Here is an 18,046-nt window from a genome sequence, read left to right as displayed (position 1 = left end):
AATGCAATAATTTTAATATTGTTGATATTATATTTGAAAATATTTAAAACTTACTTATCTAAATTTAATAACTTTGTGTTTAAACATTCATCGAGAAAATTACGTATTAACTCAAATACGCAACAAAAACATCTTGACTGTAAATAATAATGAACCATATATATGAACCAGTATCGATTGTATAAACATGGTATCAAAGAATTGTTTTTATCTACTGTAAGCAATTCGAAAGAGGAAAAATTACTAGCTGGCAATCACAGTAGAGTCAACAGGTATGAGTACAGTTTTATAAAACACTGATAAATATCGATTATCGCTAAGAAAATTCAATTCTTCGAAGTAACATATTTATAATTTTCAACTCCTGTCTTTCTCTTAATCTGTCCAAAAAATATACAAGTGAATTTACTAATGCTATTAATTTCGTATGTAATGAATAGCCATTTTATATGAAGCTTTTGTAGTATATTCAGATGAGTTTCTAACGAAGAAAATCATCCACCGTTGGTAATAAGATGAATTTTCTGAAGCCGTGTCAACAATCTCCGTGTAAGGCTTGAATGTGGGGTACTCTCAGTTTAAGGCTTGGCCTTAACGACCTTGCCGACGAGTCGAGGGGGTAGTTGGACGAGGGCCCATCTGCGGGATTCTCCCTAAAATACACATGATTGATATTCGTATGATATTGTCGAACAATAATTACTTTAATTACACTGTAAATTAACTACCAATAGTACACAGAATTTATGTAATTTATATACATATTGTTATCGTTACTATACAGTGATACCAGAATATAAATATCTTCTCGTCAAGTGTGACAAATTTAAAGGCAGCAAATTGAACACTACGACATTACTGTCCTCGTATGATAATTAGCACTGTCTACCTTGAGGAACGAACTAACGTTAATACACAGGGTGGTTCAAAAATACATGTCCATTCTTCAGGTGGTGAGTCTACACACTAAACTAAGTAAAAAAAAATGTCATACGGGGATAGACCCACAAGTACTTGACCTAACAAAGAAAACAAAAAATTTGGGAAAAATATCTTTATTTCTCTACATAGTCTCCTTTTAGATCGATACACTATTCCAAATGATGTTCAATAGTTTCGATATTCTGTTTATAGTGAGAAATGTCGAGCTCTGCAAAATAGCCATCAATCGCAGACTCTTCATTGTTGGCAAATCTTTTGCCACCGAGCCATTTTTTCAAGTTTGGAAACAGAAAATAATCCGAGGAGGATAAATCTGGCGAATAGGATGCGCGAGAAAGTAATTCGAACTTTAACTCATTGATTTTGGTCATCGTGTCATAACGGATGCGTAAACTGGTGCATTGTCTCGATGAAACGAACCTTCTTTTTCGCTAAATTCATTTTTTCTCGATTTCGTCACTCAAACGCTACAATAAGTTCATATAATACTCGTCGTTGATTGTGTTTCCTTTCTGAAAATAATCAATAACAATTATCCTACGCGCAGCCCAAAAAACTGACGCCATGACTTTGTCTGCAAATGGAACTGTCTTCGCCTTCTTCCTTTTCAGTCGATTGTTTTCACTGTTCCTTCGTCTCGCGTGTGAAGTGATGGACCCGTGTTTCATGGATGGTTACGAATCGACGCGAAAACTCGACTTTATTGCTGTGAAACCTCGCCAAACACTCGATCGAAACATCCTCAAGTCGCTGTTTCTGTTCCATTGTGAGTAATCGCGGCACCCTTATTGCGCATAGCTTTCTCGTGTCCAAATTTTCAGTCCATATGCGATGTACAGCACTTTTTTACATGCCTACCATGTCTGCTAGCTCGCGCACTTTCAGTCGACGGTCATTCATTACCATTTTGTGGATCTTTGTCACCATTTCAGGCGTAGTCACCTCATTTGGTCGACCACTACGATGTTCATCTTAACTCGTACGATCTCGTTTAAACTCTGCCACCCAATATTTTACTGTTGTACACGAAGGAACAGACTCCCCCAGAGTAGAATCTAGCTCCGTTTTGATGTCGGTTGGAGTGAGGCCTTTGAAACGAAAGTATCGTATCGCATAAGGATAACCAATTTTTTCCATGTTTACAAATTCACTGAGAGCATTCCCCATTGATGACTGCCAAACACATACTAAACAACGTAGCGTCGTTAACCTGCAAACTTAAGCTTTATATGGTCGGTACTTTTTCCCTTAGTCATTCTTTTCAAACAACTATCCCCATTTGTACGTCAGCTCGGGTACTTCCTGCACTACTCTCGTATAAACATATATATATTATACATCTTAGTTTACGAGTTATGTCTGGATGATTAAAGAAAATCGTTTGAAATCTATCACGTATTCGATAGACGCCAGCAATGTACTATGCGGAGCTAAAAAGGTGACTTCTAGAAAAAATTAAGAATCATATTGGATCAAACATTTCGAAGCCAACCTTCGAAGGCTTGCGATGAACAATAAGTAAAAATTGCTCGACGCTGTCCACATTTTCCTATAACACGGTACTAATACGTCACATCTTAATCCAGGAGTCATTTTTCCAGTTCTCAACTATACAAGTTCTATGAGAAATTTGATGATTTTCTTCAATCATCCATAGTTCGAAAACTAATGTGTACAGGACATACGTTCATAGGAAATCTTTTACTCATATTAGTGTGTAGATTGACCCTCCGAAGTATAGACATGAGTTTCTGATCCACCTTATATAAGAAACGACCCATTGATTACTACACAAAGAATATGAGTTTACAAATAAAATGAGACGCAAACAATATTTACTGATGAAAAAGATGCTTTAGCGAACTATATTTAGAAATTCATTCCTACTCATTCTAACACAGCTTTGAAAACATGACACATATCTAACACTTAATTACTTAACATTTAAGGCTGCGCAATATTTCGATGACATTATATCGAACAAAATATTATTTAACTTTTAAATTAGACTCGTGCGATGATATTGATCTGCCACATTGTTAGGAAATTTGTTCATAATTTTAGTGGCCACTTTCATGTTATAATATTTAAAATAATGTGGAAACTAAACGTACACATATATATGTCAGTATTCCCGAATTGATTAACATCATAATGGCACATAAAGATACGTTTCAGAAATTTGTACTTTTATTATTTCTTTTAGATGTATAACTTTTCGATTATGCACGGTCGGGCTATAAATAAGTTTGCACTCTTACAGGTTGAATATCATAGAATATCCCAGCAACGTGATAGTTAAAACCCTAGATGTAAGGATTTTATTTGAAGATATAGATTTACATTTAGAGAATTTGATTTGAAATGCATTTTCCATTGGAGAAGACAATATAACGAGAGCCGCTCGTTCAAGTGAAAATGTTGCTGAAAGTATGAGAGAAACCCCGGGCACATCGATTCGAGATCGTTCTCAGAAACTGGACATTTCGAGGACCGAAACTTACTTACTTTTAAATAAAACAAAAATATCAAGATTACTTAAACCGTTTGAGTTTTATTCAAAAAGTAATTCGATCGGTAATGATTGGGACACCCTATATGTATACGACTATAACATAAGCTGTGTACAAAGACTTCGAATATTTTATACAAGAATTATAATACTGTTCAGTTCCTATTACTTGGACGATCTTTAAAGTTGAGTAGACCATACTATTTTGTACAATGTATGGAAGAAACTGTGTTTCAAGTTGAGCCTCAACACTGTTAGCAAATCTGACACCAACCAGTTTAAACACCATTATGTCAGTTTTTTGAATAGACAAACTTGTTGTTGGAAAAAAGAATCGATTTGCTAGACCGAAATTCGAACCCGAATTTGTCACTTATTGCTATAACTACTGACAAGGAATTTTCAATAACCTGAAAATTTCGTTTTCTTTTTAATTTTGGGTTTGTAAGAAACCCCGAGAGAAATATCGGGCAATTTTTTAATCAACTGTAATTAGGTTTTTTAGGATAAAAATACTCCTTAAAGTTAGATGTCTTTGTCTCCCTCTGTATCTTTAAAACTATAGGAGATATACAAAAATGATATAGAAATTTTATATCTACTATAGTTTTGAAAATATAACAATAATAAATTTCCCGATACTTCTTTTGAAATCACCCACAAACTTGGAATATTTCAACAAAATTGAAATTTTTGGGTTACCGAAGTTTCTTTGTAAACTATTCTGTGTATCGATGATTCTCTTCCTCTCTCTATAAGTATCATAACTCGCAATATGGAAGCTGTCCATACTATAAAATAAATGAACACACACGCGTACAATAACAAACAACAGAAAATCTATAACCGAAAACAATCTTTTGACTGTTCGGGCTGAACTGTATTCTAGCGGTCTAGACGTAGATACCATCGGCTAGAATCGATTTAGCAATAAATTACAGATCTAACATTGAGACACCAACAATTCAGCCAACTACCTTGAGCGGTCTACGTAGAAGAAGAAGAGAAAGAAAGAATAGGAGTAGAATAGGAGGCACATTTAGTAAACATGTGATGCAAAATGGTAACTGCAGATGCCCTTATTTTGTCGATTACCTATATTTGCATATGATTCTTTCTCCGATTACTAAATCTTCTATTGTCGCGTTTCGACGTCTAATTCTATCCAATAATCGTCGCACGTATTTCTGCAATTTGTTTAGCGAAATGAAAGCAAACTAGCACGATGAGATCGCACAATTAAGTGAAATAAAGTTGGCGGAAAATACGAGAAGAAAGATAAAGATATACATAGAAATTGAGAGAAAAAAACGAGTAGGTGAGAACCTAATGGTCTGACCTGTTAACCAGATACCGAGGTGATCGCGAAAATCGTGTCACACTTAAAGATGGAAGCCAACCCAGACGCGCCAAAGCTCCGATGTGTCTTTTACTTGCTTGAAATGTTTCCGTGTAACCAGACTGGTCTACCTCCGGCTGCATCTCTCGTATAGAACCTATTTCCGACATTCGTACACAATGCTGAATTTAAGGTAGTGTCTTAAAAGCGGGATACGTGACGATTTTTATCTTGATCGGAATTTCAGTATCACATATACAGAAATGAGGAAAATGAATAGGGTACTTCCCAAGAACAAAATAAGTTTCGCGATAAAAATGAGTCCAAACGCGATCTCATTCAAACTTGTTTTAATTAACATTTTAGTAATTATTTCTGAAAATCTTCTATCGATGTATAATTAAAGATAATTTGAATGTTGCGTTCATAGTCGGCGAGAAATGTTAAATTAGATTATATCGCAGACTACGCTTCCCGAAGAACAAATTAATGTTATCAGGATTGTTGATATGAGTTTTGTAAATGATGAAAATAAACCGTTACGTAGTTGTGTAATTGATCATACTTGACTGTCGAAATGGACACTTTCTTGGTTGTGTACAGAAAGTTTACAGAATAAATGTAGAATGTTGTAGGATGTGTCATAGAACTGAATAATGAATGATCACGGCGCGAATGTTCACTGAATAATGATCACAGAACGGTAAGTGTTGTAGACTAAATAATAATTGATCACAGAACGTTGAACGCAGAATGTTGTAGACTGTTTGGCAGAGTTTTAAAACGAACAACGAATGATCACAGAATATTGTCGACTGAATGAATAATGATCACGGAATGAGATGAACACAGAACGCTGAACGAAGAATATAATTTTGCGTATAAGTTCGTTGCGTATATGTTCGCTGCACCCTTTCGATGGGTGTTTTTATTGATTATTCGGCGTGTCAGAGAAGTGGACATGGTTATGAATGATTGGGTTTTAGTTGCCTGAGCAGGTGTGGCACAATTTGCGTCAATAGAAGAGGAAACGCGGAGTAGAAATTTTCCTTCTCGATGTCGACCTGGAATTCTTGAAGGCAATGCTAATAAACATTGAAAAAACGAAAAAAAACTCTCGACTGCCTCGCACGTGTTTCTCAGCTGTCCAAAAATCCCAGGTTATAGTCACCGACGACCATAAAAAAAATTTAGCAAATAAATGACTATGAGTCGATCGAAGGCATTGTTCGATGGTTCAGTACGCGAGCTAATCCTCTCACAAACTGACGATTTTTAAAAACTCGCGCGTTAATAAGGTTATGTTTGGATTTTTTTTTCATTGGTAAACTCTTACAAATTGATAATAAGCTCGTGAAGATATTAGGTCGTTAACTAAGTTCTGCGAATCGCTCTTTGAGTTCTGTAATCGTTAAATTACACTGAATCTCTGTTTCTTGCCGATGTTCTTCAGTTTCTTGAAAATTAGCCATTGCGCAATAACTAAACGTATCGATAAAGTCAGCAAATAACCAACTGGACACGAAGTTAAGAAAGAAACGTCCCTTAAAAATATCACAAGCAGACAAAAGTTATCCCGCAAAAGTAGAATGGGAAGTGCTTCCTTATTTTGCATATTCTCAGGATGCAGTACTTTCAGGCTGTTACCTGTTTAACTTGTTGCAACATGATTTGAAAGGAGAGCACTTTAAAAATCATAATGAACGATGGGTCCAGAATTATTTCGCGTCTAAGGAGCACATTTCACCTGCATTTTTCCAACGTGGAATTCAATTTCTACCAGAAAAGTGGAAGAAAACCATAGAAGTTGGAGGACAGTATTTTAACTAAGAAAATAGCGTGGTAATTGTAATATTTAAAGAAATATTTTCGAGCAAAAAATTCACAGAACTTAGTTAACGACCTAATACAATGACAAATATACAGATGTGTATTTTTATTAGAGGATGAAATTCCTTTGATGAGTGTAATCGCACCCGCCTAAGGCCGTCAATCGATGGTTCATTCGTGCCGAAGAAGCGTAAACAGTTGGGAAGAAAGAGAGGCAAACGATTCTGTCGCTTGGATTAAGTGCAAAAATTGTCACTTGAAAGCGGATTTTACCGCAGTAAAGATACCATTGCATTTTACAAGTGTGTTTTAATCTCTAAATTGCTGCTCCATGAAAACTGCTGTTTATCCAACGTATGAAATTTTCTAAGGATATTTAAAATTCTTGAACACACTGCCACTTATAAAAATCAATCATAGATTACCATGAACAAAGATAATAAAAATAAACTTTGTTCAAAAATGTTTCGGTTAAATTACATTACATACTTTCTCAAAGATTGATCAATTTAAGCCGATAGGGAAACGTTTTACTTACCCATGAACCTCTTTTCGGCATTCAAATACTGACCAGTAAGTGCCTCCATCATTTCGTCGTAGTCAAAAACATTAGTATTCTGCATCACCGGCAACGGATACTCATCGGAGAATCTAATGTGTCTCTTTGGTCTCTTATTGTCGGTATCAACTTTTCCGCTTAACCCGTCGTTTGATTGAGAATTGATCAACTTCTTCTCTTCAAATAAATTACCTTCGTAGCTTTTTCTTTGACTTTGTTCCATATTAGCGAGCTCTTGAAGGTTTAAAAGATCATTCTCAGCGGCCAACTGATCTAATACCGATCTATTGTGGCGAGAGAGGGTTCTGAGGATCACGCTTCTGGGGATAGTTCCTCTCTTCAAGGACACAGGCCAGGCCATATTCTTGGCCAAAGAAGCAACATTCCTTTTGCTTTGTTCGCGCAACGGAAGGCTATCTGTTCTGGCCAAAGATCCGACGTACCGTTTACCGTACGATAGTCCGTAATCTCTGGCAATGGACGCTATATTCCTTTTGCCACTTTGAGGCAACGTGAAGGTTCTAGCTAGAGAAGCAACGTTCCTTTTCTCCGTGAAAGGTATGCGAACGTTAATGCTGTTTCCTCTATTTTGACCATCGTAGTCACGCACCAACGATACAAGATTTCGTCTCCCCGGTGGCAATGCAAAGTCTCTAGCCAAGGTGCCTACATTTCGCTTCCCAACTGGTAAATCCAATGTCAGCACATCCAAATCTGACCCCTCGCTAGGTGTTAAGTAATCACGAGGAATTGTCAGGGCCAACTGTTCCGTCTGTTCGCTGTTCAAAAAAATATTTGGAATAAGTATCCGGAATTAAATGAAATCCAAGTAGAAGCTAAAATGCCCATATAACTATATTTTCATGCACAAAATAATGTTGTAACGCGACAGAGAAATTTGTTTTGAACTTTTATCAAGTACACGTTCAATCGAGTAAAAATTGCTTCACTTGTTTCTTTGTAACTCTTCTTTTTAATGTTTGTGTTTGTAAATTTTTACGTTAGAATAGCATTTTGAACCCCCAAGTAATAGAACTTCGTACCACTTGATTTCTATTTATAGAGATATTCTATTTCGGGGGGATGTTTTCAAACCAGGATATTAAAAAATCATTTCTACTCTTCGAACAGTTGCAAATCTAACATCGAAATATTAATCAATAAATAACAATAAATAACGTTTAAACTGTAAACATCCGCCCAATGATGTTAGCAGCCCAACGTATCGAATGTTTTACCTATCATCCCAAACTAGCAAATCGAAAGCATATTCAAAGCCAGCGACGTCAGACTGTGTTCAAAAATTATTTATTTAAAGGAAGCAATTTCTGACCACAAAGTTTCGCACATCCTCAACTTCGAGTAACAATTCTACATACACCCGGAAGACACACAAATAATCCCAAGTTTATATAATAACACCATAAATTCAAAAATGTCTCTTAAAAATATACAACTGCATATGAACACCATAAATATTCCTTGATGCATGGAGAAAAGTTCGTAAAATCGTTTTACCGATCCCTAAACCAAACAAAAACAAACCTATATTGGAAAATTATAGACTAATTGCCTTAACCAACTGTCTATGTAAAATCCAATAATGTTCTTATTGGAATTAATGCGAAGCATTCGAAAACGTCGAACACTTTATTAAGGTACGTTTAAATATTGAAAAAGCGTATGACACGATACAAAGATCAAACATCGTAAACCACTTGGCCCTCCTAGGAATAAAAGAACATATGTTCGTTTTCATAAAAAATTTTCTTGAAAACAGATCCATCCAGGTCAGATTCAAGAAACACCTCTTCAATTCAACCATAATACATAACGGAGTACCATAAGGATCGGTAATCAGCGCCATACTGTTTTTAATAGGCATCAACGACATAACCAAAAATGTGGAGTCCTCGGTCCGAGGAAACTTGTTCGCAGACGACCTTAACCTCGTATGCAGAGACAAAAACATATACACAACAATCGAACTATTACAATCAAGTCTGGATGAACTCTTAATATAATCAAAGAAATCAAGACTCAGATTTCCTTCACGTAATACCAAATTCATAGTCCTCGCCAAAAAACGTACATTGCTCCATATATATGGAAAACGTCGAAATAAACAGAGTCAATAATATAAAAGTACGCAGACTTATCTTCGATCAAAATTTGACCCGAGTTCCTCACTTAAGCACTTAAACAAACGTGGTTCCAGAAATAAATATTATAAAAGCACTAGCTCACTACAGTTGACGTGCGGACCAAGAAATTTTAATGAAGACCTACTAAGCATCATTTAAAACGAAAGAAATGTCCACACTAAGGAGTAGAAGAAAATGAGAAAACCGATACCTTAGTTAAAGAAGCAACAACAGATCGAAGAAACGAAACCAATATCCCAATCCCAGATCAAGAATTTCTTGATTACTGACTTCAATGCTTAAATCTGAAAGGGAAGAATGGAACAGAATATGGACTACGACCAATAGGACCGAAATACATAACATCGTGCATAATTTCTGTCAAAAAATACCAAATTGCCATATGAATAGGACAGAAAAAATAACTATGATTAGACTTCGATCTGGTCATTCCAGAATTACCCATGAATACCGTTTAGCCAAACATCAGCAATCAAAAAATAACCATCCAACACTTAAGAGAGTGGGAGTCTGATGTAATTTGTTTTCGATTTTATTTCGGCAAAATTTGTTATTTATCATAGTGTGCAACTATACAGAAGGATACGTTAGTTAATTCCAACTCGAATACATCTGTAATCGTATTATATCGTCACTATTAAATATTTCATGTTTTCTTGTTTGTGAACACATGCTATTACTCACGATGTGTAACGACAAGGAAATGATCAATTTTAACGACGAGTAACGACTGTGATTGCTTGAAGCTGAATCTCGCACGGGCGATACTATAAAAATCAATTTATTTGAACGATTTTAAAATAGAACGAAAGTTTTCTTTGCAATTTTACGTGTTATTGTAGGGATAGCGTAGGAAAAATGTCGGAATACATTTTCATTAAATATCACAGAATTAACGTTTCGCTTTTACAAGGTATTAAAACACAAGAGAATAGACGAATCACAAACCTCGAAACAACGGTCCTCTTATTTTCGTCATCTTGATTTTCATCAAGACGATCATGAATATTGATGGGTAAATCGTCGTTCTTGGCCAACATAGCAATGCTTCTTTTTTGAGATGTAGACTGCAATTCCCGTGTATCGATCTCTTCACTTTCATCTAAGAAACGTCCTGGTAGATCTGATGGTTTCTGCATTCTTCCATTGACGCTAAGGTGCCCGCGCGTAATTGGATCTTTAAACAGTTCTACGTAAACTCCACTAGGTATGCAAATTTCTGTATCGTCGTCATTTTCTTCCGTTAAGGCCTTTAAGTGCGTCATCTCGTCCTGATTCTTTGTATCCTGGATCACTCTTGCCGTCCTCGAATACGCGGCCAAATTCGAATTAACTTCCGGTAAGCGTAACAGGGCCAGGAAAACTCTTTTAGGTATACATTGACTGCTTTCTTCATTTTGGCATGTCACCTGTGATATGAAACAAACATTTTCAATTATTTATTATTTGTTTTAATTACAGTAATCCCTCGATAAACGCAAGCATCTTCCCTATAATAAATTAAAAAATTTTTAAATTAGTCGGCTAAAATTTTTATATTTCTGTTTTGTTTTCATAAAAGTATAGCCAATGGATTTTGGCGAGATTTTCATGATAAAAACAAAACCAAATACGGCCGTATTTGAATTTATATAACGTATGAATGAAAATAGTTTGGTTTCATTTTCATAAGGAGAATCTCATCAATTCATTGATAATAATCTCATGAAGGTTCAATGAGAAATATAAAAAAGTTTTGCATTGGTATTGTCATACCGATATGGTATCGCTTTGAAGTTTAGCAACCGAGCGTTTGTAATACGAGTCGCACTTGCTTTTGCGCTCACTTTTGTTGCATCTCGTTTACTCTTGTTGTCAGCCGATTCGTATGTGGCTAGGTCTCATTATCAGTTCGAAATAGGAAAGGTCAATTCCAGAAGTAAATTCATTAATGTTCAAACTTAAATGCTCGCCCACAGATCCAATAATAAGGCGTTTATCAAAGGATTACTCTACCTTTTGCTGTAGAGTGATACGTTAAAGCAAAGTAGAAGCGCGATTAAAATAAAGATTTTATTATCAATAGCTCCTGAGGAATTTTGCGTAAAAATACACAATAGAAACGTTGTTTTAAGATAAATAGTATTATTAAGTACAATAAAACAGGGCAGCGAATATAAGAAATTTAATGTATTGTATTGTATTAATGGATATATTCAATTATTTGGAACTTGTTGTTTAAAAAGAACGACTCTTATTTGCAAAAATGTAAGTTGTTTATATTCTAGTCTATTAAAGGTTTATTTTATTTCGTGTATTAGATGAATGCAGTTTATTTAAAAAGGAACAGACGTCGACGATAATTCATTTTTAAACAAACAAACATAAGACTTAACAACATTTTAATTTTTCCTCGCGGTTTTGGGAATTTTTTATTTTCAAAATCAGAATAATTTTAGGTATATATGTATATTGAGAATTTCTAAATAACTGGGTTTATGATACGAACATAACCTATGTCGTTAATTTTAACTAATATACATTTCTATAATAGATAGAAAACCTGCAAATTCTAATTGGGAGTTGAAAATCATAGAATTCATTTATAGCTGTCAATAATGATTAACGTACGGTGAACCCACCTTAAAACGCATCTGTGAAAGAAACGTAGCATATCAGGGAAACCTTAAATTAGACTTTTCAGACTAGAGTAACCATTCATCGTCCATGCACGACCTAACTATATCATTTTATCATTTGCTTGTATTTTCAAATTCTCTCACCTTGGATTATGTTCCTGCAGAATATCTTGGCAGGAAAAGAAAACTCCTTGTTAAAAAGTTTTTAAGAAAGGGGAGACAGGAAACACTGGAGTGTTTGACCATGTGAGTTCTGGATAACCTTCTCTAAAGATTAATAAACAGAGAAATTTAAACAACTCTCATCAGTTTTTTTTTTATCTTGTACTGTATTGATCGAAATTGTAGCTGCTTGAACTATCTAATGCCACATTCCACTTTTAAAAGCTACCCAGACTATTGGGGAGCAGTGATCTCGTGTATCCGAAATATTAGAAAATACAAGAAAACTGAACCGAAACTGGTGTTGATAATGTCATGAAAGCGTCAGAGTGGCTCGAAGGGCTGGTAAAAGAGATTTATGAAATTGAATATATTCTAATATCTCCAAAGTCATAAGGTTGACAGACTGTTTAATCCCTATTCCCCTGAGCTGTCCGCTGGCCAATTATAATGCCAGTGCTTGTTCCATATCGTAAATTAATTCGGACACAATCCGTGCAGAGATAGTAAACGTATAAAAAGATCTTGCATAGACTACTGTGATGTTTGAATATAGAATAGCCTAAAATGGGTGGTGTCACAATTGGTAAATTGATGCCTAAATTTTTTCGTGCAACCGTGTTCAATTTCTGCCTATCTTTTCGCGTGCAGGGATAATTGAATTGCTAGACGGAGGGACGTAAGAAGTTGGGCTTGGGATTGCACATTTAGTTAGGCCATAACTTGCAACTATCATCGCCGTAAGATTACGATACTTCAATCGTTATTTTTGGTGGTAAGTTACGATGAGGTCGTAAGATATTAGAAGTGTAAATGTTTATCAAAAGTAATAAAATGGGAATAAAGCAACTTTTAGAGTTTCGATCCTTGGCACAATTAAGTGATCGATTAATTAGTAAACTGGCGGTGCAGAGCCATTGCAGAAGAAGCCTTTTCTTCTAGGAAATCGTCCTGTGACACGGCCAAAAATCTTTTCGCTGCGTGATGGCATACGATAAGTCAAGTACCGTTAAAAGTAGCATGGTTGGATTTCTTCTCGGAGAAAATTGATATTTTTCAGCCGTATCCAAGTCCTTGAAAATGGAGACAAATTCTAAACGTTCTAACGACAGTCTCAAAGACAACACAGTTCTCATTGATGGAACGTAAATCCAACCACGTGGTCTTAACAGTACGTACCAATCGATCATATCATATGCTCAAGCTTTAAACGACTCTACAGTTAGGATATAAGACAATTTTAGTGTCTTTTCTAAGTCTTTTTTATACAGTATATAGTAATTTCTATTTTGTCACAATTGTTCTCTCTGATAGTGAACGTGTTTGAATTATTTTAAATTATACGACGAATATATAACTGGTAAAGAGCAAAGCGCCCAATGATCAAATGTAATTCTTTCTCATTTGTTTCCATTATTTCCTACTCCTTTCGATGGTCCTCTACTCGCTCTATCTAGTTCCTAATCATCTTCACAGTTTCGTACTTGTTCTGATTATTTCTCAGTTGTTGCGATTAAACTAGGTGTATTCTCCTTCGCATTTTCATTGCATCACGGTCCGCTCCTAAACCGGTGACACAATGAAAGAAATCACCGTACATCCTTTTATGGCGCACGCATACACGAGGTTAAAAGAAGTGACCGCCAAGATACTCAATTTACATTTTTTTAGTACTAACGTTCGAATTTTGCCTCGTGATTTCGCTATAACAATATGATTTTGAAGTCGTTCCAGAATGACAATATAATTATTGATCTCTGCCAGTGTTTTTTAAAGTGTATTCGCGGAAACCTGGGGACTCACATAGATCCATTTAAGTTGTCCGTGAAATCAAAGCTATTTTCATCATTTACAGAATTATGTTTATTTCCGATTATAGCGAAGATACAATATTATTTTTCTTATGCCAGAGGATACATTCTGGGTAAAAGTGTGACTTCTCAATGAAGTTTTGCACAGTAATAGGCATGAAATACCGAAGCTAATGATTAATTAATAATTTATGAGATATTTAATGTTAAAGTTTTTATGGATATTTATCCGTTAAAGTTCAAATACAACTTCCAAATAAGAAAGTAATGTAGGCGATAAGGCGCCCTTTAACCGCAGGTTAGACCCTCGTAAGTTCATTTTCGGATATATATTGTTTCTCTTGTTTACACTATTTTTGTATTATACAAGTTTTATGTTATAGACGAATTAATGGATTTGCTTTTAGTTATTGAAGGATTGCAATATTGAAATACTTAATACAATATTTAAAATCTCTTATAATAAAGGATGTTTTCTAAAACATTGCAGCAATGTTCAGCAACGTTAAGTGCTGTATGTTGGTATTCTTTAACTCTTTGTAGATGCATGTCAGCAAATAGGTATCCAAGTATTTTTACCGTTGCAGATGTGAGTTGGCAAACAGCCGCCGCATCAAACCATTTCGTGGCATCACACGATACAGGTATATGAAGCAAACAATTTGTCAATATAATTATATATATAATTACATATTCTTTTATACAGGTAAATTTTGTTGAATTTAAATAAAAATAAGTTTTGCTTCGTTTTTCTAAGTAAAATGCTGTATTTTATATACCAAAATGTGGAGGAATATTAAATTCTAAATAAAAAAGTATTAGCTTTATCAGCCTTTATTAGCTCTAAACCTAATAATTAACGAATAATTTCGCTTTGTTTCTTTAAAATTTACTTCGTATAATATTCAGTTGGAAATTCACATTATTGTTATTTAAGATTTCGATATTAACGTTATTAAATATATCCGCAGGAGAACAGTGATCAAACATACCCTTCAATATCAACAATATATCGCAGTTCGTTGAATGCAAAAACAAATATGCCAATTAAACGATTTTCCATTAATCCAAATATTGAAGTACTTCGTAAAAATGTAAAACAATATCACATATTTTACTAAAGATAACAATGTTCCTAAGTTTTAAAAATACAATGATTTTTCTCTACAAAATTATATGTTTAATAAGTAATGGATTTATTGTTTTATATATTTATTAAATTATTTAAGAATGAAATTAAATGAATTAATAAATGTGTATTTACAAAATTTCATAGAGGTTTATGGTCTACTACGATTGAACCCATCTAATAAAAGGTTCGCGGGGTTTCAGAAATTTAAAAGAACAACTGGCTTATACTGTTAAATATTTATACCACATAGAAACAATCGATTAACACGTGCCTATTTCCCGGTAGTTGATTGAAATATAATTGACTCTTCTTTCGTTTTCTTTTCTGTTGGCCAATGCTCATTTTGTTAGAGTAAAGAAAAGTTGTTTAAAAGGGTATATGAGGTAAGAAGTCAATTTCCGAAAAACTTGAGGGTAGAAAATTCCAGGAATTAAACTAATAGGTTGCTCGATAAGTTTTGTCGTTCGATGAAAAATGATGCTATTAGATTCGTCGTTTTATTTTTCTAAAGACAGTACTACTGTTTGACGAACATGTGTGAAGTTTCATATAGATCTGTCGACTCATTTGTGTATTTACAATTGTTCAAAGTTGAAGTGTCACAGTATTTTTTTACAACAGAAGAAACGACAAAATTTATCGAACAACCTAGTATAATTTATCACGTGTATCACATTTATGACGCTTGTAAAGGATTGCAATGTACTGTCTTCTCCGAATGTATACCTTACATGGTGATGGAACAGGATGCATATTTTGAAATTTTGTAATAAAATGCATGAAGCATCCTTAAATTCTTATACCTTATTTCGATCACTTATAAGCGCACCGTGTTGAAATATTCATGCGATCGTTCGAGTTTACCAACCGTATTATAATTTCTAAACTACCCCATAATATTATGCAAAGGTTTCAAACATATACACGGTGAACAGTATAGAACAATATTTATTTATAAAGTACCTACCGTTAAGAAATAAAAAATTCCAAAAATATGGTGTTTTGTTATTAGTAAAATCTCCTTGGGCGGGAGAGAAGGGGGTATACCCCATAAAAATATTAATCGAAAAGAAAGAATACAATCTTTTCATAGGAAGTTTCGTTTTCGAGAAAATCACTTCTCGAGTGAAACGAGGTGATGCTTCATCTCGTTGAAGGATTAAATTTTGTAATATAATCACGAGCATAAGAGCTTGAACTCTTTGTATATGATAAGCATGAACTGTGCGTTTATGCAGTGTGCAACGAATTGTTGTACCAACGTCATAAGGTTTGGAAAGGATTCTGGTACTTACGTCAGGATTATTATTAATTGTTTCGAGGACTTGATTCTCTACGCTATTGCGTATTCTTCGACTATAGCGCAAATCATTACTTGAAACAGACAGAAATAAACCACTTTCAAGAAAATTTGGCTCTGCTCTTATAATTACGCAACGATTCGAATAACGTTCTTAATACAAGCGACTTGCAATAGATATGTTAACATTGCGTGCACTTAAACAGAAAAGAATGTCCACGTATTTTCGCGTAACTTACCGTAAAATCGTTACAGAATGAAAGAAATTGATACAGTAGAGACTCCCATATTTGAACCAATAAGGAGAAAAAAGTGGTCGGATAATAGAACTATCACTTTCTTTTGTATTAAATTTCAATTAGAAATTAACAAAATCGAGCATTTATTTCAATGTTTAGGGATCCCATATCTTTTTTGTCGACTATCTAAAACTGAATTTGTATTCCGCATATTTCTTTCTATTTTCAAATTTTTGAGAGACAATCCAGATATTTGGTTTGTAATAACTCACTTTGTATCGAGAAAAACGGAGTATCGTTGATCGGAATGAAATCAACGTTAATCATTTAAAACGATAATTTCACTGTCACGGAGAAATGAAATTCATTTTCGATGCTCCGACGAACATTTAATTACGACGCAGTTATCCATCATTTCAGACATTATGCACCAATTAATTCAATTGTGACGACTATCAATTTAGACCGACCATTTATATTAGAGATACCGATCTTGGACGGAGATTTGTTAACGGTATGTATGTATTTATGATTCAGAAACATTGATTTTGTGTTTCCTCTACATTATCTAATTGTAAGTGAGTTCCACGTGCTAAGAAACATCCTGTACATGGATAGATAAATAGTTAATAAGTGATGATAGTAAAGTTTATTTCACATTATCTTTTGAACGAAGTACTGTCACATATACTGCTCATATTCCTCCATTACATAGGGAATGTTACTTCGTACAGTATGAGCATTCTTACATCATATTAGATATATTATATTTCTTCTTGCTGCAGTCATAAGTCCAGATAAAATTCTAGGGAAATGTAGAAAATTTTCCGCATATGGCAGTAATTTAAGTATAACATATAAATCGAAATATTATTTGCTCCTAATTTTCCTAAAGATACGTTTATGTACGTTTTCAATTGTTATTACTGTCTGTGATAAAATGCTGACAAATTTTTGCGAACGAATAATTCACACGGTGGATCTAATTCTTGACCACTTTCTTTGGAGAAATTTAAAAATACATGTTTATCCATAACCAATAATGGGCTGTAGACAACATACAACAACGCATATTTAAAACAAATAACGATGTAACTGTAGAAATACTTTTACGTGCGTTACGCACTTGCTTTAAATGTAATAGAGAACATTTCGACCACCATTTATATTAGAAATTATTTTAATAATATCTTACTAAGTATTGACATTTGACCTCGTTCATCTTCAAATTTTTGTTTTTGCCAATCGACACTTCCTCGAACTCCAAACATGTATGAGTCTTTTATTCATGAAACTTTAGGTAACTTAATGATTAGGATCACTTAATGAATATGGCAAAACAGAAAAAAGTTGCGATTTATTGTTGTGTATTATTTGCCAATCTTCTCATTTTGGTAAATACAGTATAGAAAATATTTACACTTTAATATAATAATT

At 34.3% G+C, this 18,046-nt stretch overlaps 1 protein-coding gene across 1 annotated transcript in view; it reads right to left on the bottom strand.

The window, feature by feature from the left end:
* Nplp1 (Neuropeptide-like precursor 1) overlaps positions 1–18,046 on the bottom strand; it is a 31,361-nt gene continuing 13,315 nt past the window's right edge. Inside the window, exons 2-4 of the mRNA XM_076327582.1 lie at positions 10,296–10,756; positions 7,162–7,961; positions 1–653 (exon numbers count right to left, since the gene is read on the bottom strand). Of these exons, the coding sequence (XP_076183697.1) occupies positions 592–653; positions 7,162–7,961; positions 10,296–10,756 (1,323 nt within the window). The 3' untranslated portion in view covers positions 1–591. The remainder of the gene's footprint in view (positions 654–7,161; positions 7,962–10,295; positions 10,757–18,046) is intronic.

The sequence above is a fragment of the Ptiloglossa arizonensis genome, chromosome 1 (assembly GCF_051014685.1).
Source record: "Ptiloglossa arizonensis isolate GNS036 chromosome 1, iyPtiAriz1_principal, whole genome shotgun sequence".
NCBI lineage: Eukaryota > Metazoa > Arthropoda > Insecta > Hymenoptera > Colletidae > Ptiloglossa > Ptiloglossa arizonensis.
The sequence above is the reverse complement of the archived record's forward strand: the minus strand, read 5'-3'. Positions and strand labels throughout refer to the sequence as shown.